The sequence below is a fragment of the Lepus europaeus genome, chromosome X (assembly GCF_033115175.1).
Source record: "Lepus europaeus isolate LE1 chromosome X, mLepTim1.pri, whole genome shotgun sequence".
Lineage (NCBI taxonomy): Eukaryota > Metazoa > Chordata > Mammalia > Lagomorpha > Leporidae > Lepus > Lepus europaeus.
This window is the reverse complement of record NC_084850.1, coordinates 111,612,291-111,634,601: the sequence shown is the minus strand read 5'-3', so window position 1 is coordinate 111,634,601 and position 22,311 is coordinate 111,612,291. Positions and strand designations below refer to the sequence as shown.

The window sequence follows — 22,311 nt, the reverse complement described above, 5'->3', positions numbered from 1 at the left end:
AATTTATTATATTACTGAGTATTTTTATTTAACTCAATAATTTAGGAAATTGCCTGAGAAGTTTTATAAATTATTTATGTTTTCTTTTGAACAGAAAGCATAAGTAAAGCTTACTTATTTTTGAAATTATGAAAAAGTAGTTATTTTTAATAAATATACTTATTTTTGGGCCATATATGTGTTTTTCAGTCTTAGATTTGAGTTTTGTTTTTTGGTATGGGTGTTTCCTAACTGAATCTGAATTAAAAGGCTTAGGTTTTTCTTTATTTCCTTTAGTGGGAAAACTAAATGTTTAATATAACACCTCAGTGTTGTATTCTCAAAGCACGTTTATATCCTGTATACTTGACAAATCATGTAATCACTGACTGAAGTGTGTACTTGGTTCCTGACAGCTGTGGGTTAATTCATACAATTAAAAGTCTAATTCTGGTGTCATCATGTTGTGTCCACCTGATTTTCGCATTACTTTTCTGATGACTGACAAATACTCTGCCACTACTTCCTGTGCCCCTATATATGGCAGACATAACTAATCTATAATAGTAACTTTCCTACTGTGGTTAGATTAACTCCAAGTGCTATCTTCTAATTCACCAGATTTGGCAAGTGAGATAAAATCTACTTGCCAGCTTAGTCCATCTAGAGTTCTCAGTTTTAAATTACCTTGCTTCCCAGTACAAGACATACATAGAAGATGTTTATGGAATGCTCTTGGTAATTTGATTAGGCTAGGATTGGAGGATATATGTCCTGTAACATTATCTTCTAGTTGCTTATCCTTCTAAATTAATCTGCTTTCTGGTATTTGCTACTTTCATTGACTCCCCTTTTCCATTCAGATAGTACGTAAAAATTATTTTCTTTTTGGAGTACTTAGATTTTTTCTCTTAAAAGCTCAAAATACACTATTATTGATTGGTTTATCTTCAGGCAAAATGATCCATGACCCAAAAGATATTTTAGATTGCATTAACATATGTATTGGGTGTAAAAACAAACAAGCTTACAGTCCTGATCAAATTTGCACATGTCATATGACACACAGAATATTGTACTTGATGTAGGGCACTGCATTTTATCAGAGAAAGATGGTACAGAGACTCATATCTATTTTATATAACAAACAGATTAAGAAGCAAGACATGTTTATCCATAAATATGAAGAGAACCCCAAAGGGAACCAGTTACTTTCTTCATGAATTAGTTGGCCTATTATATAAAATAGAATTGTACATCAATTCAGAAGATATAAATAAGGACAATGGCTAGAAAGTTGTAATTCACTGAAATGTTGCTTGAAAAAGACCATTTTGTCAAATAAATGTGATAAATGCACATACCATGCACCTTATGAGAAGATTTACAAGCATATTCTCAGAACTAGAAAAAACGATGCTAAAATTCATATGGAAGCACAAGAGACCCTGAATAGCTAAAGCAATCCTGAACAGCAAAAATGAAGCCAGAGGCATGACAATACCAGATTTCAAGACATACTACAGGGCAGTTATAATCAAAACAGCCTGGTACTGGCACAGAAATAGACATGAAGACCAAAGGAACAAAATAGAAACTCCAGAAATTAATCCATGTATCTACAACCAACTAATCTTTGTCAAAGGAACTAAAACCAATTCCTGGAGAATGGACAGTCTCTTCAACAAATGGTGCTGGGAAAATTGGATCTCTGCATGCGGAACTATGAAACAAGACCCCTACCTTACACCTTATACAAAAATCAACTCAAAATGAATCAAGGATCTAAATCTATGACCCAATACCATTAAATTATTAGAGGAGAACATTAGGGAAACTCTGCAAGATATTGGCATAGGCAAAGACTTCTTGGAAGACTCCAGAAGCACAGGCAATAAAAGCAAAAATAGACAAATGAGATTACATAAAGCTAAGAAATTTCTGCACTGCAAAAGAAACAGTCAAAAAAGTACAGAGGCAACTGACAGAATGGGAAAAATATTTGCAAACTATTTCAACTGATAAAGGATTAATACCCAGTATCTATAAAGAGCTCAAGAAACTCAACAACAATAAAACAAGCAATCCAGTTAAGAAATGGGCAAAGGACTCGAACAGACATTTTTTAAAAGAGGAAATTCAGATGGCCAACAGACATATGAAACAATGCTCAGGATTACTAGCTTCAGGGAAATGGAAATCAGAACCACAATGAGGTTTCACCTCACCACAGTAAGAATGGCTCTCATACAGAAATCAACAAACAGTAAATGCTGGTGAGGATGTGGGGAGAAAGGTACCCTACTACATTGTTGATGGGGATGTAAACTAGTATAGTCATTGTGGAAGACAGTTTTGAGATTCCTCAGAAAGCTGAAAATAGATTGACCATGTGACCCAGCCATCACACTCCTGGGAATTTATTAATACAAAATAAAATCAGCATATGAAAGAGTCATCAGTTCCCCCATCTTTATTGCAGCTCAATTCACAATAGCTAAGAAGTGGAATCAACCTAGATGTCCTTCAGCTGATGACTGGATAAAGAAAATATGGTATAAATACCTTTTGGAATACTACTCAGCCATAAAAAAGAATGAAATCCTGCCTTTTAAAGCAAAATGGATGCAACTGGAAATCATTATACTTGTGAAATAATCCATTCCCCCCCCAAAAAAATGCCATAAGTTTTCCATGATATGTGGTAACTAATAGAGTACAAAAAATGTAATGTATATGAGCTAAATTGACATTTTGAGATTTGATTATTTTTACAACCCTTGCCTCTACTGTTGAGGAACAGTGTTTTTATTCTTCTTACTATTTGTTGAATTCTTAGTGTAGGGTTAATCTTCTGAGTATAAAGTAAATTGAAAGTAGATCATTGTAAAAATTAAGAGAGGGAATAAAAGAGGAAGGAGGAGGAAGGGTGGGAGCATGGGTAAGAGGCAGGGTAGGGTAGGAAGTATCACTATGTTCCTAAATATGTGAAATTTGTTTACCTTATTTAAAATGAAATAAAACAAAATAAAATAAATTATTATCCAAGAAAATAAATAAACTGAAAGTATGTCTGTAAAAATTAAAATAAATAATAAGGAAGGAGGAGCGAGGGTAGAAGCATGGATGTGATGGAAGGTAGAGTATAAAATGTCACTATACTCCTAAATCTGTATAAATATGAAATACATGAAATTTATTCTTCTTATATAAATAAAAATTATATAAAAACAAATGTATGTTAAGGGCTCTGCAAGAATCACACAGTAAAAGATCTCTTTAAATTTGTTAATCTCAGCATTCTATAAATACCTACCTCAGAACTGGTATTAGGAACTTGCATTAGGGTAGTGATTCTCAACATGTGATAATGAGACAGGGAATATCAGAGTTATCTGAAACTGATTGCAAATGCACTTTTTTAAAAGATTTATTTATTTATTTGAAAGTCAGAGTTATGCAGAGAGAGAAGGAGAGGCAGAGAGAGAGAGAGAGAGAGAGAGAGAGAGGTCTTCTGTCTGCTGGTTCACTTCCCAACTGGCCACAACAGCCGGAGCTGTGCCATCTTCTACTGCCTTCCCAGGCTATAGCAGAGAACTGGATTGGAAGTGGAGCATCTGGTGCCCATATGCTGGCACTACAGGTGGTGGCTTTACCTGCTACACCACAGTGCAGGCCCCATCAAATGCAGTTTCTTGTCCTGCCCCAGGCCTATGGATTCGAAACTCTGGGGTGCGCCCAACAATTTCTATAGTAAGTCCTCTTGAGACTTCTGATGCTGCTGAAATTTGAAAAGCACTGCTAGAAAATTCAACTGTTATTCTCCAACTCAACAGCACCCATCTGGCTTCCTTTATAACATTTACTATAATATTTATGATTTTTAAGCATTTATTTGAAAGTTACTTATAGTAAGAGACAGAGAAAAATAGAGATAAAGACAGAGAGAGAAAGAGAGAGAGAGAGAGAGAGAGAGAGAGAGAGAGAGAGAGAGATCTTTCATCCACTGGTTCATTCCCCAAATGGCCACAATGGTCAAGGCTAGGCCAGTCCAAAGCTAGGAGCCAGGAGCTTTATCAGGATCTCCCTTGTGGGGACCAAGGGCCCAAATACTTTGTTCATATTCTACTGCTTTTCCCAGGCACATTTGCAGGGAGCTGGATTGGAAGTAGAGACGCCAGGACTGGAACTGGCACCCAAACAGGATGCTGGTGTTGCAGGTGGCAACTTAACCACTATGCCATAATGCTGACACTATGATTTTTATATTTTAAGGTTTGTTCTAATGTCATTCTATAGCTATGATTCATTTTATATAAATGGGGTCCCCTGTGAGGTACAGAGGAAGGAAAATGTTATTGAATGCCTACCATGATTTTCACCCTAGTGTAGGTGCCATCTAGCTGGGATCAATTTGGTACTTTAAAGAATCTTAAATAATGAATCCATATCTTATATAAAGTGAAATACACATTTTTGTAATGAGGCAAAAGTTAAATTAATTGCCATGACCATTTTTAAAAGAATATTTTTTATTATTTACTTCAAAATGTTCTTTGGCAAATGTATACCTTTTCTAGTATCTTGAAACAATCAGCAATATGCCTTCTCCTATGTTAGAAATGTATAACATTAGAAAAGTCTCTATACCTTTTTCTTTGGTGAAGATTAAATTCTGGTGGTATTAAATTTATGCCTCTAAAAATACTTTCCGAGGAACATAATTAAAGTAGAACTTAAATATGTTTGTATATAAAAAGAAAAAGGATTCCCAAAAGTATACACATAACTATCACCTTATTTATCTTACTGGGTTGCAAGATGCATTTTGAATGTGTATACAAGATTCCTCTATAAATCATGCAAAATAATTTTCACTTTTGAAGGGCAGTGACATGTCATACTATATTTAACTTAACTGCATTTAGGACAAAATTATTATTAGTATTGTCTTGGAATGTATTATGGCCAATTTTATAATCTTGTTTTGTTGAGTCTTTTTCATTCAAATCAGTATTCTCTGGTTTTATATTATTAGGTCAATTGAGGTTTTATTTATTTTTAGCTAGATGGACAAATACTAATAGTCTAGAGATTGGATTTTGATTTGGTTGCTGCTTTCCAACAGTAAAATGCCTTGGGGGTATCCACTTACATTAATGAATATAACTAGTGCTATCATTATTACTATATTTAAACATCCAGTGCTGGCAGGAATGTGCTAAAGTCTGAATATAGCATAGTTAATTATGTCACTGTCCCTGCTCAGGGCAACTGCTACTGAAAGGGCATACCCACATGATGAAGAATATACCAGATACAGTAGTTTGGAGCTGTTATCTTCACTGCTGGGTCACTGAAAGAGGTCTATGATGTTGGCTATGTTTTCTAAAGAGCACCCAGCTGTTTCCATTTTATATATTAACTTCCCGGATGGTATTTTTATTATATTTTTGTACTTATTATTATATATCTCTTTAGTTTTCCTCACAGGAGAAAAAGCCAATTCAGTATTAAAGCGCTACCCAAGAGCTAATGGACTTTTTGAAGAAATAAGACAGGGCAACATTGAGCGTGAGTGTAAAGAAGAAGTCTGCACATTCGAGGAAGCTAGAGAAGCTTTTGAAAATAATGAAAAAACTGTAAGTATATTAGAATTTTTAAAATGCTCACATATTTGCCTACCTGTTTGATATATTGTATGTGTATATGTGTGTGAGGTGTGTGTGTGTGTGTGTGTGTGTATATATATTTGAAATCTGCATTCCCAAAATGTGTGGATTCCTATCAGTTAAAAGTTATCTCTGTGAAGAATTCTGAAAGTGGCTTGTAACTAATTATATTCTGTGTGTAGGAGTTAGGTTCATTTCCTATGTGCTGATCTGTCTTTGAGAGCCCTATTCCCATGGACTCTTCTGAGCTAGGATTTATCATCTCAGCAAAAAGCAAACAAGTAGATTGCACAGTGCTATGTTCTGGAAAGTTATTACTAAGTTTAATTACCTTGCCATGCCTAATCAGAGAGAAAGGTTGGAGGAAGCTAATGGATGCTGATGCTGTTTTTAAATGTTTTACTTCTCATACAGAAAAAAAGGCACAGCCGTACTTCCCTGTCCACTCCCTGTGAATCCTCCTGTTGAGCACTCTTCCCTGTACATGCTATTCAAGGAGAGCAGGAGCAGGAAAGCACAAGGCAGGGGTATCAGTCCTATGGAACTGCTCCATTGCTGGAAATTGCATTACCGAAGGTAGCATTGTATGAAGATCCAGTTCAGTGCAACACAAAAATAACAATAGATACTAAACTTATGATGTCAGATGTGCTAGAGGGACATCAAGTATGTATCCAGAGCAGTGGCTACAGAAGAATTTTAAAGAAAGAGAATTTTATTTTTCATGAGGTAAAAAAGGGTCCAGGAGCCAGTACTATGGCACAGTGGGTTAACGCCCTGGCCTGAAGCGCCAGCATCCCATATGGACACTGATTCAAGTCCTGGCTACTCCACTTCCAATCCAGCTCTCTGCTATGGGCTGGGAAAGCAGTAGAAGATGGCCCAAATACTTGGGCCCCTGCACCCACGTGGGAGACCCAGAAGAAGCTCCTGGCTCCTGGCTTCAGATCAGTGCAGCTCTGGCCATTGTGGCCAATTGGAGAATGAACCAGCGAATGGAAGACCTCTCTCTCCCTGCCTTTCCTTCTCTCTCTGTGTAACTCTGACTTTCAAATAAATAAATAAATAAATCTTTAAAAAGAAAAGAAAAGGGTCCAGGGATAAGAGGAAGGAGTTCAAGGAAGGAGGCTCACAGAAGCATCATGGCTAGATTACAGCATGTACAGCAAGAGAAAAATAATTTTTTAAATTGATAAACTGTGAGCCTAATTGTTATAAAAATATTTTTTAAATCGTCTAGTTAAAAACAGAGAAAAGAATATATAGTCCATAAGGTTTTATTTATTTGTAAGGAAGAGTGACACGGAGAGAGGGAGAGACAAAGAAAGATCTTCTATCCTCTACTTCACTCCCCAAATGCCTGCAACATCTGGGGCTGGGCCAGGCTGAGGCTAGAAGCCATGAATTCCATCTAGATCTCCCAAGTGAGTGGCAGGAACCCAAGTATTTGGGCCATCCAGTCACATTAACAGGAATCTAGGTTGGAAGCCATGTAGCTGGGTCTCAAACTGGTATGGGATACAAGTGTCCTAAGCAGCAACTTAATCCCCTGTGCCGTAGTGCTGGCCTCTGAAATTTCTTGGTCTAAAATAATTTATACTACTGAATAACATTTTTTATTCATTTAATGCCATATGGGGTTTATTTTTAACATTTTTATTTATTAATATAAAGAGAACAGATTTCTTGTATTTCATAGATACAATTCTAAGAATATAATGATACTTTCCTCCTTCCTCTTCCCTCCTCCTAAGTTGCTTTTTTTAATTTTAATTTTTGTGATAACATACTTTCAATTTAATTTATATTCACAGGCTGAATGCTCCTCTAAATAAAAAGTTCTACAAGAAAAAGCAGAAAGGCCGGCGCCGTGGCTCAACAGGCTAATCCTCCGCCTTGTGGCGCTGGCACACTGGGTTCTAGTCCCGGTTGGGGCGCCGGATTCTGTCCTGGTTGCCCCTCTTCCAGGCCAGCTCTCTGCTGTGGCCCGGGAGTGCAATGGAGGATGGCCCAAGTGCTTGGGCCCTGCACCCCATGGGAGACCAGGATAAGCACCTGGCTCCTGGCTTCGGATCAGCGCAGTGCGCCGGCCGCAGCGCGCCAGCCGTGGCGGCCATTGGAGGGTGAACCAACGGCAAAAGGAAGACCTTTCTCTCTGTCTCTCTCTCTTTCACTATCCACTCTGCCTGTCAAAAAAAAAAAAAAAAAAAAAAAAAAAAGCAGAAAGACCACTGGCCCACAAAAATATAGGCAAGGGTTATAAACAGTAATCAAATAACAAGATAATCAAGCCAGATGTCCATCAAATGATAACTGGATTTAAAAATGTGATATACATACATGATGGAATGCTACTCAGCCATAAAAATAATGAAATGCTGTCTTTTGCAACAAAATGGATGCAACTGGAGACCATTATGCTTAATGAAATAAGCCAGACCCTAAAAGACAAATGTGATTTTCTGATTTGTGGTAGCTAATATATAGAGTACAAAAAAAATCTTAATATATATGAGTGAATAACATTCTTTTTTAAAAATCATTTTATTGAGGTATGATTGACATATACAAAGCTGTAAATTTACTTAATATACATATTTTTATGAGTGTGGAGATAAATGTATACCTGTGAAACTGTTGCCATCATTAAGGCCACAAATACATCACCTCCCAAACCTTTTCCTTCCCTCTTTATCATTATTGATAGTTTGCATGTGTGTGGTGTATGAGGAGAGCATTTAACTTGTGATCTATAATCTTATTTTTGTAGGTCCTTGAGATGCATTGATAGCTCATTTATTTGGTACCTTTCCATTTTCTTTATATAGGCACCAATTGCTATAACATTCCCGCTTAACACTGCTTTTGCTGAAGCCCATAAGATTTGATATGACATATTGTCGCCTTCATTCATTTCCAGAAATTTTTTGATTTCTCTTTTGATTTTTTCTTTGACCCACTGTTCATTCAGAAGCATGTTGTTTGTTCAGTCTCCATGTGTTTGCATATGATTTAGAGATTTTGAGTTGTTGATTTCCAACTTTATTGCATTGTAGTCAGAGAAGATGCATGGAATGAGTTTGATTTTTTTCAGATTTGCTGAGACTTACTTGATAGCATAGCATATGATCTATCCTAAAGAGTTCCATGCACTGCTGAGAAGAATGTGTGTTCTGCAACTGTGGGGTGAAAAGTTCTGTAGATGTCTATTAGGTCCATTTGGTTCATAGTGTCAATTAGCTCTGTTGTTTCTTTGCTGCTTTTCTGTCTACTTGATATGTCCATTGATGAAATTGGGGTAAAGTCCCCCGTTACCATTGTATTGAAGTCTATGTCTTTCTTTATATCCATTAACATTTGTTTGAAATAGCCAGGTGCCCTGTACTTGGGTGCATACACATTTATTATAATCACATCTTCCTGTTGAATTGATCTAATAATCATTAGAAAGTTACCTTCTTCATCTCTTAACAGTTTCTCTTTTAAATAAGTCTATTTTGTCTGATATTATGATAGCCACACCTACCCTCTGCTGTTTTCTGTTAGCATGGAATATCTTTTTCCATCCTTTCATTTTTGTCTGTGTGTATATTTGTTGATGAAATGATTTTTTGTAGTCAACAAATAGATGTGTCTTGTTTTTTAATACATTCAGCAAGTGTGTATCTTTTAACTCAAGATGTTTAGGCCATTTACATTCAAGGTTACTATCGATAAATAATGATATGGCCCCTGCCATTTTCCCATAAATATTCCTATCGTTTACTTTGGATTTCCTTTGCACTTTTATTGGGAGATTTTCTGCCTTTACCTTCTTTTGTAGTTTTAACCATGTTTCTGTGTTTCTGTGTATAGCACATCCTTAAGCATCTTTTGTAAGGCTAGACGAGTGGTGACAAATTCTTTCAATTTCTGTTTGTTATTGAGGGTCTTTATTTCACCTTAAGGCATAAATGAGAGCTTTGCAAGGCACGCTACTCTAGGTTGACAGTTTTTTCTCTTAAGATTTGGACTATGTCTCTCCAGTCCCTCTTAGCCTATAGAATTTCTGATGAGAAGTCAGCTGTGAGTCTAGTTGGAAATCCTCTGAAAGTAATGTGGTGTTTCTATAATACACATTTTAGAATCTTTTCTTTATGTTTTACTGTGGAGAGTTTGACTTCAATGTGTCGTGGTGAAGATTTTTTTCTGGTCATGTCTATTAGGAGTTCTATATGCTTCCTGTATTTGGACATCCCTTTCTTTCAAAAAATTGAGGAAATTTTCTGTAATTATTTCTCTAAATAGGCCTTCTAGTACATTCTCTCTTTCCACACCTCAGGAACTCCTAAGACCTATATGTTGAAGTAGTCACTGTACTTGCTCCCCAGGTAGGACCTCTGTCCCTATTGAATTGTATTATGTGAGAATCAACTGCAAATTCTCTCCCCAAACTGTTGTGTGTGGGCATGGGGCAAATTATTGAAATCTATGATTAGCGTAGAGTTGGTCCTCTGTATATAAAGTCATACTAAAAATAATCCATAATGAAGAAGGGAATGGGAGGTGGGATGGGAGCAGGGTGAGAGGTATGGAGGAAAGAGCCACTATATTTCTGAAGTTGTATCTATGTAAAAATACATTCATTAAATAAAAAAGACATATGTTGAGTCGTTTGATAGTATGCCAGAAGTCTCCAACACTGTTTTTAATTTTTAATTTTTCTAATTTCTTTTTTTTTTGGTCTGACTGAAAAATTTCCAATGATTTATCTTCTAGCTCTGATATTATATCTTCTGCCTCAGCAAGTTTTGTTAAGGCTTTCCACCACATTTTTTATTTGATCTATTGAATTTTTCTTTCTAATATTTCATTTTGATATCTCTTTAAAATCTCAATTTCACGGGAAAAATTTTCACTGATGTCATGTGTGGATTGCCGTAATTTGTGAATTTGCTTCCGATTGCTTTTGAGTAATCCTGTGATTACTCTTTTGTATTCTGCTTCTGGCATTTCCTCAATCTCTTCATCTGCACATTCTAATATTGAAATTGTGTTGTGTTTTTTTTGAAGGGGTCATGATGTCTTCCTTATTCTTGTTTCTTGAATTTTTGCATCTATTTTTAAGCATTTGTGGAGGTACTTGTTTTTTTTTCCTCTGATTGCTTTTATCTGTGAACTATGCCTCTGTCACTGAGTGGAATGCTTGCACTTTCAGTTAATACCCAGAGGTGTGGGCTGGCTGTGGGCAGGAAGCTCTGGTCAGTGCTCCAGAGTAACACCCAAGTTAGGCATGGTAGATCTCTTCTTGTTAACAGAATCAGGGGAATGGTCACCTCTGTTGATGCGATCATACCCTCACCTCCTTCCCTCCAAGGTAATCAGTGCCCAGGTGTTAGCCCCCAATGGGTGCCATACTCATCTGGGCCACCATATGAACCACACAAATGATCTGCACAGTCCTTAAACCAAGAACGGATCCTGCTGCAATGATCTGACCCAGGCAACCAGAGAGCTCCAAGTGTGTGGAGCCATATACAATGATTGCATAGAGACCCAGGTACACCCTATACCCTCTTGTTCAGCCAGAGAGTCCGCACCATCTCAGCACACAAGGCTCCCATAGTCACTGGGTGCGGAGGGTCTAATCTGTCCCACCAGCCTGTCCTGTCCGCAGAGAGGCAGACTTTCCCTACCTAAGGTCTGTGGGTACTTCACCTAGGCAGTCTGAGCCCAAGTGCCTGTGAGATGATGGGAAGCTGGGGGTGCCTCACAGTCTTACATGAGTGCCGAGCCCTTGTCCATCCTTCCAGCCAGGCTGAAAGTCAGTGGGGACCATGGATTTTTCCTTCTGCTAGAATCTCTGATCACACCACACACACATAAGAGCCACTGGCCAAATGTTGCCCTCTCCCAACCACTGCCACCAGTACTGCTGAGAATATTGTGTTCTGTCTCAGCCCATTGTTGTGCACACACACAAGGGCTTCCACAGCTGTCACTTAAGCCCAGAATGGCGCCTGCCCTCTCTCACGTGGGCATTGGGCTCCATTGTGGGGAAGATGGGGTGAGAGAAACGTGTCACTTTTACTTTCACTTGCTTCACAAGTATGTGCTATCCCATAGAGCCCCAGGCTGGACTAATGCCATGCTCTCCCTCCATCTGTATCTCCATGGGTTGCCGTAGTCTGATCCCACCTCCATCTCCATCTCCAAGCTGCTGTCGCTCTGGCTCTCAGCTGCTGGAGTTGTGTTTGTGTCTGTTTCTGTGCTTTGCACCTTCCACACAGGTCCATAATGTTCCTCTTCCTTCCGCAGAATTTCCGCTGCAATTTTCTCTCTAATTCTCCCCTGAGAGTACACTTCTTAAACTTTTCTTTTTTTTTTTTTTAACTGTTTAACCCTAGCCTAGCACAGTACATCATTCCCTATTCCACCATCTTGGAATCCCCTCTTTATTAGTTTTTAAAAATTATGCTAGAAGTACTAGCCTTTACTAGATACATATACTCATATTACAAATATTTGCTTGCAATTGGCATGCACATTTTTACTTTGCTTATGGTGTTTTCCAAGGCATTTTTTCATTTTATTGTCAGAGATTTAATAAATATTTTATTGAATCTTGATGTAGTATCACAAAAAAGCTTCCTTTAAACCCATTACAATGGAATTCACAGTTTTTTCTAATTTGAGTTTTAAATTTAGATTGCTGATTCTCTTGGAATTTATCATTAGTTATAAGGAGATTTATGGATATGATCTTTCCACATGGCTACTCAGTTGTCTAAACAGCATTTTATAAAAGATCCTCTTTATCCCAGTGATTTTAGTTATCCTTTTCAGGTGCCTGATTGCCATATATATATATTTAGTCTACTTCAGTATTTTCTGTACTAGTCCATTGGTCCATTGTGCTGCTCAAATGCTAGGATCACACTATTTTCTTTTTACTACAGAAGATTTGTAGAATGTTTTGGTATAAATTAGGGCTAGTTCCTCCTTTTATTTTATTTTATTTTATTTTATTTATTTGACAGAGTTAGACAGTGAGAGAGAGAGAGACAGAGAGAAAAGTCTTCCTTTCGTTGGTTCACCCCCCAAATGGCCAGCATGGCTGGAGCTACGCCGATCCAAAGCCAGGAGCCAGGTGCTTCCTCCTGGTCTCCCATGTGGGTGCAGGGCCCAAGCACTTGGGCCATCTTCCACTGTCTTCCTGGGCCACAGCAGAGAGCTGGAGTTGAAGAGGAGCAACTGGGAATAGAACCTGGCGCCGCTAGTTCCTCCTTATGTGCTCTTCTTTTTCAGTGGTTTGTGAGCCATTCTTGTGTGCCTATATTTCCATATAAATTCTAGTATTAACTTGTCTAGCTCCAGAAAAAATAATCTATCAGTTATTTTTATTGGTATTTGAGTTTGTACCCTTTCCCCCTGAAAAACTGCTCTTACCACAACCTTTCTGATTTCAGTAAGCAATAATTCCATCTGTTTACTAACCCCAAAACTTATTGGCATCCCTGATTCTTCCTTTCACATCTCATACCCCATCTGCCCATAGTTCTAATGTGAACATATACTCATTGCACCACGTTATATCCAAGCTACCACCACCATCTCATCTGTCTGACTTCTTGATCTCCTCCCCATTAGTGATTCCCCAAAACAGCAAGCTAAAGCAATGCTTTAAAGTCTTTTCACTGCAATGGCTTCCCACCTCAGTAAAATACAAAATACTCAAAATCACTCCCAAGGCACTGCACAGTCAATCAATCCCTATCCATCTCCATGCTGCACCATTCCATCGTATCTACCCATTTCTTTCTTTACTACATCTCCTGTGCCACCCCACCACTTTTCACATTGCTATGCCTTTCTTGTGTATCCTCCCTCCCTCTCTCTCTCTCTCTCTCTCTCTCTCTCTCTCTCTCTCACACACACACACACACACACATACACAGCACATGATCTGCTTCCTGGTTCTGGAAGTTACTCTTTCTTCTTCCAGATTGATGTGTCTGAGCTCCCTCAATAATCTCAGGTCTTTGTTCTAATTCACTTTCTTTTTTTTTTTTTTTTTTTTTTTGACAGGCAGAGTGGATAGTGAGAGAGAGAGACACAGAGAGAAAGGTCTTCCTTTTTGCCGTTGGTTCACCCTCCAATGGCCGCTGCGGCCGGCGCATCTCGCTGATCTGAAGTCAGGAGCCAGGTGCTTCTCCTGGTCTCCCATGCGGGTGCAGGGCCCAAGCACTTGGGCCATCCTCCACTGCCTTCCCGGGCCATAGCAGAGAGCTGGCCTGGAAGAGGGGCAACCGGGATAGAATCCGGTGCCCCGACCTGGACTAGAACCGGTGTGCCGGTGCCGCAAGGCGGAGGATTAGCCTGTTAAGCCACGGTGCCGGCCTTCTAATTCACTTTCTCAGTGAGGAAATATCCTACCTTAAATTGCAGCCTTATCTTTTCTCTGAATTATTTTTCTTACCAGCACTTATCATCATCTAATATCTATTTACTGTATGCTAATTGTTGCCTTCCCATAAAGACTATTAATTACCTATATGACATCAGCATTCCTTGTCATTTTTGTTCATCACCACGATCTTTAGCATATAAAGCAGTGCTGGCAAACAAGAGGGGCAAATTTGGAGAAGTGAATGAATGGTTTTCCATACTATAAAGTACATTCAGTGCACAGGAAGAAGCGATTTAAAATTGTTCACAAGTTGGCTCATGGATGTGGACTTCAAAATTGATGTTAACTATGTTGGTGCTATGTTTATCCCCTTTTTTATAGTTCAAGTGTGCCATTCAGGTTGCCTTGTGCCATTAAAAATCACAATATTTACAATAAGGTATGCTAAAAGGAGGGTTTTGGTCTAATAAGTGTAGTGGAATTGGCAATCTCATCTTTGATCTATTTCAGAAAAACTATTCTAGAATAGTGCTTGTTATATATTAGGAATGGTATGGCATTGCACAACACAGTTCACCTTAAGCTTGTAAGTGAAGCAAATGGTTGGCTTTTGAGATTTGCTGGCATATTTTCATGATCTTCAATGGTAGACTTTGTGAACTTAGATGTCTGCTTTCAGTAGAATACTTACCTGTGATTCCTTACTTTATTTGGAATATAAGTCCAATTATACAATGGAAGGAAGTACATTGTACTTCAACTTCCTCATTTGCACCATGTAGAAATTGAGTCAGATTTATTCAGATGTTATTTTCTGAATGCCTACTACTTCACAAACACAGAGCATACAATGAATTAGCTGCCCATTCCTCATGGCATTTGAGATCTAGTAAAGACAGTAACCATATACAGAAAGGCTCATATAAGCATACTATACACTTTAAATATATACAGTTCTTATTTGTCAATTACATCTCAATAAAGGTAAGAGTGCAAAAGAGTATTTATCAGAATGCCAAGCAAAAATTCTCCCTCTGCTTTGAGAATTTGTTGTCTCAGCTATGCCACCTACTGATGGCATTGCTTTGTGCAAACACTTTGCCTTTCATAAGCCTTAAATTTTGTATCTTTTAAATTATACCTATAGCATTAGGTATGAGGCGTATAATTGGCATACTGGGTGGTAGAAAGAAAACCTTCGAGAGATATATTTTATTCTAGTTTTTAGATGCTTAATTAAAGCTAAATTCCTTGATCTTTACCATTTTTTCCTTTCTTCTTCTATGGGACCATGAGTGTTCTCAGCGTTTTGGAAATTACAGTCTAAAGTTAACATTAAGAAAATTGTCATAATTTTTAAATTATTTTACTTATTGTAAAGGCAGAGGAAGAGAGAGAGAATATCTCTCCCCTGCTGGTGTACTTCCCAAATGGCCACAGAGGCTGGGGCTGGGCCTGGAACTCCATCCAGGTCTCCCATGTAGATGACAGGAGTCTAAGTACTTCTATTGCTTTCCCAGGTACATTAGCAGGGAGCTGGTTAGGAACTTGAGCAGCCAGAACGCGAACAGGTGTTCATTTGGGATGCCAGTATCATAGGTTGCCACTTAACCTCTGTGCTACAATGCCAGCCCTGAACTTATTCAATATTAATAAACTAATGCTTGCTTGAGTGGAAATGTTTCGTACTCATGCCAATAGTTTGCTAACTTTGACCTCAAGTTACCTCAACAGGTATCCTTTTCTAGTGCCAATTAACCAATTTTAGACCAGATCACTAGGATTAGGTACTAGTGGGACTAACAGGTCCATTTGTTATCACTTGTAGAATAATCTACACTATGACTTTAAATCTATACCATGACTTTCATGTAATTCTGTGTATTACACACAGTATTGTCTAGATAGTGACATCCTGTTTAGCCTCCAAATGTGCTGCTATTTAGCCCTGATTCACCTGAAGGTACATTCAGAATTTTAGAACTCATCAGTATTTCTCATTACAATTTGCCAGAAGGAATTTTTTCTCATCAATCTGGTGGAAACCTAAGGATCCCATGCCAATACTGTCCCTTACATCAGACCTAAGGTTATATAATCATGATTCAGCTATCTAAAAAGAATCCTGCCTTGAGTAGCTACTTTAATTTGACAGTCTAAATTTTTGTTGATTAGGAACTAGTAGATCTCATACCTTTCCAGATACTTTTAGGTATAAAAATGGCTATATATATCCATTTAAAACTTTAATGTTTAATCTATGTTATGCTAACATCTTTCTCCAGCATTCCTCCAGCTGCTGCTAAGCTTTGATGTTAAGATCATGGTGTGGGGAGAGGGGGCATGGGCTGTTCTTTAAGTCTTACCCCCTCCAACTGCTGTCTCCTCTGTTATTTTGAGGACTGGGAGGAAGGAAAGGAAAAGGAAGTAAATGTCTCTAATTTAACTGTTATGGTTGTAGTGCTTTCTTTCTTTTTTTTTTTTTTTTTGACAGGCAGAGTGGATAGTGAGAGAGAGACAGAGAGAAAGGTCTTCCTTTTTGCCGTTGGTTCACCCTCCAATGGCCGCTGCGGCCGGCGCATCGCGCTGATCTGAAGCCAGGAGCCAGGTGCTTCCTCCTGGTCTCCCATGCGGGTGCAGGGCCCAAGGACTTGGGCCATCCTCCACTGCCTTCCCGGGCCATAGCAGAGAGCTGGCCTGGAAGAGGGGCAACCGGGATAGAATCCGGTGCCCCGACCGGGACTAGAACCCGGTGTGCCGGCGCCGCAAGGTGGAGGATTAGCCTGTTGAGCCACGGCGCCGGCCCTGTAGTGCTTTCTTGACTGTCACTAATTCTTTGGTGGGCCAAGCTGGGAGTTGGGTAGAAGGTGCACAGTGTTCATTAGGGGGCCTGGAAAAGGCTTTCCTATAACACAGTTCCTAGAATGAGGAAATATGGCTCTATGTTGTCTTCTTTTGCACCTTCCCCAACTGGATTCTGTCCTGCTATACATACTTCACTTCTTTTGTGTTGGTGTCGTTTGCCTGGCAAGCGGTCTTCTGGAGCACAGTAGCAGCCACATGACACAGGCTTTCCACAATATATCAGAACATATATCTAGCCTATGGAAAATTTCTACACACAATTCTAAATGGAAAGACTCTACTCCATTACTGACCCTGTTTTCTACCTTTCTACCTTGCTTTCTCCTGAAATCCACCCTGCCTTTCAAAAGGGCATATGAGACAGGAGTGGAGCAGATCATCCAGCCTACTATTTGAGATGTCTACATGGGAAATGATATGTCAGTGTTTTCTTTTTGTAGGTACCCAACAACTGGCTTTATTAGAGCTCCCCTCGGTAGTATATAGAGTTAAAATAGTAATCTTTGAATCTATATAGGTGTGGCAATCCAAACTGGCTCTATAGTCCTGACTTTGTGGCCCTCTCATCCACCATGCTGTTGCCTTGGAATGATTGACTGGTCATGGTTAGGAAATGACTCATGTATTCAACAGTGAGCTGTATCCATTCAGGGAAGCTCACTGAATTGATGGAATTAAAACCCTCACACTCAAACTGGGACTTGAGTAGAGCCTGAAGGCATCAACTTTGCTGGATTTATGTTTATGGCATCTATTATTCCATCTGAAAAATGATGTCCTGTCTATAGCCATACCACCCTGAACGTGCCTGATCTCATCTGAAAGATGATGTAACATGCCTCTCATAGCATGCTGGCAGAGGTTAGCTATGAATTCAGAGAATAAGGTTCTCCCTGTTACCCAAAGAATTACATCCTTTAGCCTGTACACTAACCTCTACCTCCAATAACAGAAAAAAGAGGCAAGTCCAGTCATTCTGTGATGAGTCCAAGGTGTGAAATGACCTAACAGCAAGAAGAAAATACCATTATTTTTCTCTTCTGGTGGTTTCTATCTTTGTACACAATGATGTAGACTATTACTTGGGGCCACAAATTACCAAAATTTATAAGTAATTATTAATAGTGAAAAATATATCTGTTGATAAATGTATTCAGGCAAGTGATGATGAAACCTAATATATTTCATTGACTTTTTCTCAGTCATTAATTCACATTTTAACTTCTGAAATTGAGGAGCACTTTAGAAATAATGACAAATCATAGATTAATTGAAAGCAGTATTCTTTCTTCTTTTAATACATGAAAAGTATATGTTTTCAATTCATAATGTATTCCGTAAAGTAAAGCAGTCAATCACCACCACTGTCCACTACTTCCACTACTTAGAAATTCTGATTTGGATGGCATAACTACTATAAATCAATTCTGTTACAGTTGCTGCGATTTCTTTAATACTAGGGCTTGTCACTGGTTCTTCCCCTGGTGTTAAGGCACAGTTCTCTTAGAGCAGAACATCTGACCATGGCTCTCATAGTTGGAATATCAGTAATTATAGGAATGATATTTAGTGTAGCCACTTCCAAAGTACAGTAGAATTAGTTGAAAAGGAGTTTGGAACTTTGGTATAGCCCTATGTTGTTAGCCCAGGTCTGGGATACCACCAAGCTGAAGCTTGGAATCTGTCCTCAACTACACACACAGCAAACAGTAGATCCAAAGAGGGCTCCAGCTTTTTTTTTTTTTTTTTTGATTTGTATATTTTAGAGGGTTACACTAATGCCATAACTTAAAATGGGATTATTATTTTAGCATTAAGAATAGTATCCAATTCCTGAAACTAATATTTGATACTCATTATAAATAGTCTGAAGGCTGCTTTTTTCATTCCATTCCATTGTTAAAGAAAAACTCATGAAATAGGCTCCACTCATTTTCTGAGTCTACAAAATACAGATTGGTTAAGCATTTCATTTTGCAAATTAGATCATAGACCCAAAGTTGTTGATTTGCTCATTTTCCCATCACAAGATACTGTTGCAACCCAAAATAGGACCAAGATCCCAGGTATCCTAATTATGTGTCTTCTTCATTTCTGTCCTTCCTCCTTTTCAGTGAACATATTGTCCTTTCTAATTTAATTTTATGGTTATGCCAGGAGCTTTACAATGCAACAAGTTAGATGCAGGTTTCTTATGCTAGCCCTTACTAGGCCATTAGTAAAGGCACATCACATAATACTTATTCAATCTCAGATATAATAGAAACAGGAAAAGTAGTGGCTGAAACCTACCCATAGCTTCATTTTTATTTTTACTGCTTTAAAATGCTCTAGGACAACACTCATTAGGATGGGTAGGAAGTGATACACTTTCTACTTTTATATCAGTACTGTTAATCCCCAAAAGACCAATGAAACTCCTGAGTTCTGACTGGAATTGGAACTCATAGCTTTTGATTCCTAATCTAGTACTCATCAACAGTATACCATATAGCTGACAATTTTGAAGTACAACACAGAATGTCTTGAGATGGAACCTGATAGAACTTGCAATACAATTGGACCAATCTGGAAGAAATAAAGGGCAAAAATGAGGTTTCATATTATCTGAGAAGTAGCAAAATGTACTGTTAGACAAATTTGAACTTACTTGGTTTGACGGTCAAATCATTTTCATGAGAGCTATATTTACGTTAAATAAACTGATGAGGTTTCATCATAGGTCTAGAGTAATGATCGAAGTAGTATAGGAGATGCTAAAAAAGTAGTTCTATCTAAAGTTGTTGAAATTTTTCAATTCTACAGAAACTTTTCTAGGATAAAAAAGTAGATGCTATCCTATTGGTTAATTCAGAAGAATTAAAACATTTGCAGTAGAAAACTGGAGCACATTCAGAGAAACTTCAGTAACAGAGTCAACAAAATCCAAGTACAGCAGAGGGGCAAGCTGTGTTACTAATCTGAGAGCACTATCTGCCCCTGTCCTGCTTTGACCCTCTCACTCCTGCTTACACTGGGATGAAACATAGGTGGTATTTTATCTCCTTTTATCTCCTAAAGCTACACTCAAAGGCAGTGAATTATATGACCAGGATGAGAACAGAGGTTGAAAAAACTGCAAAACTGCGCCATAGATGTGGAATTGCTTCCAAACAGAAACGCATGTGTAGCCAGAAGGGAAATGTCATCATCTGGGGATGGCTCCTAACCCTCCTGAAAACTCCATACTATGTATCCCCAAAGCAGAAAACCACTTCCTAATTGGCACACCTGCCCTCCATTCTGGTGACCAGCCTATATGTGAAAGGGACAATACCTCAGTGGTTCAGACCCATACTGATCAGCTAGAATATTCCACGAAGTGTTTTCTAAATAGGAATGAGCAAAGGTTCGACCCATGTCTGAGCAAAGTAAAGAGGGGATCACGATGAACAGATAAAACAAATTCTGGAGGGCAAAATATAACAGAAAATTACCACAGAATTCATGTTCTCAGCATTTTCAAAAATGGTTTATAAAATGAGAATAAACATGTAACCAGGGAGAACAAATAGAGGATCTGAGAAAGCCTTTGGACACGAGAAATTTTGCCAAAAAATTAAAAACTCAGAAAAAAAGAACAAACAATTAAGTATCACTGTGGAGGAAGGCAGCAGGAGTACCACTTCCGGCCCAACCAACCGTTGGCTATTGACATTCTCCCCTACCCGCCTACCCCCGCCCCGCGCCAGATCTCGCCCTCCCCGTACAACCCCCTCAGACCACTTCCGGTCCCCTCGCCAACAGCCAACGGACGCCCAACTCTTGGTCTGAAACTCAGCCTCTGCCAGCTGCCTGATCGCCCACAATGGGATTTCCCAGAGGACCACGGCACCACAAACGCTGCCGCTGTCCACTTCGGGAACCACGCATCGGCTCTAGCTTAGCCATCGTGTTCACCCCGCCCCCGCCACCTCCGCTACCGCCGCCCTCACAAGTGCGCCAGAACTACCACCCTGAATGCGAGGCCGCTGTCAACTACCACATCCACCTGCTGCTCTACGCCTCCTACGTGGCCCAGTCCTTGGCTTTCTACTTCGACCACGACGACGTGGCGCTGAAGGGCTTCGCCCGCTACTTCCTGAAGCGCGCCCTGATCGAGAGGGATCAAGCTGAGAAAATGGTGAGGATGCAGAACCAGCGGGGAGGCCGCATGGTCTTTCGCGACATCCATAAGCCTCAACACGACAGCTGGGAGGGCGGCCTCCAGGCCATGGAGAATGCCTTATACCTGGCCAAGAGGATCAACCAGAGCCTCCTGGAGCTGCACCAGCTGGCCGCTTTGAAGGGCGATGCCAACCTCTGCTACTTCTTGAAGATCAACTACCTGGACCAGCAAGTCCAAGTGATTGAGGAGCTGGCGTGCCACCTGACCAACCTGCGCAGCTTGGGGGCCCCAGACGTCAACATGGCGGAGTACCTCTTCGACAAGCTCACCCTGGGCCAGGGCCACAAGGAGAACTGAGCAGACTGTCCCCACTGCCACGGGGTGACGCCCCCAGGACTGATAGGTCCTTTGTGCCTTTTGCACATTTACTTCCGTTCCTTCATTCAGTTTAAGCATTGTTTACAATAAAGTTTTGTGGTTCTTAAAGAAATAAATTTGTTTGGTTGAATCATATACAAAACCCTCGGCTATAGAAATATGGCAAATCCCCAGGCAGGCACAAAACTGGTGTCACTGAATCTCCTTAACCCTCCCCCCCCCCCCAAACATGCCTCATTTCCGTGTAAGTTAGGATCCCCACTGGTGGAGGGAAAAAAGGTTCCATGGGCTCCTGGAGAACACATTGATGCTCCTTTATTAACTGCGTGGGTTTGTGAGGTGGGTGAGGTGCTGTGTGTGGTCTAGGGCCAACATGTCTCTGGAGTTGCAAATGTAAACATGGTGTTCCGGGAGAGGAAGTGAAGGTGATGGGATAGCGGTTAAAATAAAGCGAGGCGGCCGGTGCCGCGGCTCACTAGGCTAAATCTCCGCCTGCAGCTCTGGCACCGTGGGTTCTAGTCCCGGTTGGGGCGCCGGTTTTATCCCGGTTGCCCCTCTTCCAGTCCAGCTCTGTGCTGTGGCCCGGGAGTGCAGTGGAGGATGGCCCAAGTGCTTGGGCCCTGCACCCCATGGGAGACCAGGAGAAGCACCTGGCTCCTGGCTTCGGATCAGCGCGGTGCGCCGGCCGTGGCGGCCATTGGGGGGTGAACCAACGGAAAAGGAAGACCTTTGTCTCTCTCTCTCTCTCTCTCTCTCTCTCTCTCTCTCTCTGTCTCTCTCTCTCTCACTCTCACTCTCTCACTGGCTAACTCTGCCTGTCAAAAAATAAATAAATAAATAAAAATTTAAAAAAATTTTAAAAATAAAGCGAGGCTTACTTT

General features: G+C 39.7%; 2 protein-coding genes across 4 annotated transcripts in view; both read left to right on the top strand.

The window, feature by feature from the left end:
• The window catches only part of PRRG1 (proline rich and Gla domain 1), a 113,157-nt gene that overhangs the window by 73,793 nt on the left and 17,053 nt on the right, over positions 1-22,311 (top strand). For all 3 annotated transcript variants that reach the window (XM_062183470.1, XM_062183471.1, XM_062183472.1), the window contains exon 3: positions 5,461-5,621. In XM_062183470.1, the coding sequence (XP_062039454.1) occupies positions 5,461-5,621 (161 nt within the window). The remainder of the gene's footprint in view (positions 1-5,460; positions 5,622-22,311) is intronic.
• LOC133753091 (ferritin heavy chain-like) lies at positions 20,179-21,509 on the top strand. Its single transcript, XM_062183473.1, has one exon. The coding sequence runs from the start codon at positions 20,753-20,755 to the stop codon at positions 21,407-21,409; it is 657 nt and encodes a 218-aa protein (XP_062039457.1). The 5' UTR covers positions 20,179-20,752; the 3' UTR covers positions 21,410-21,509.

Excerpts from the sequence above, each read along its gene's own strand:
- LOC133753091 (XM_062183473.1), top strand. The coding sequence starts at position 20,753 with ATGGGATTTCCCAGAGGACCACGGCACCACAAACGCTGCCGCTGTCCA.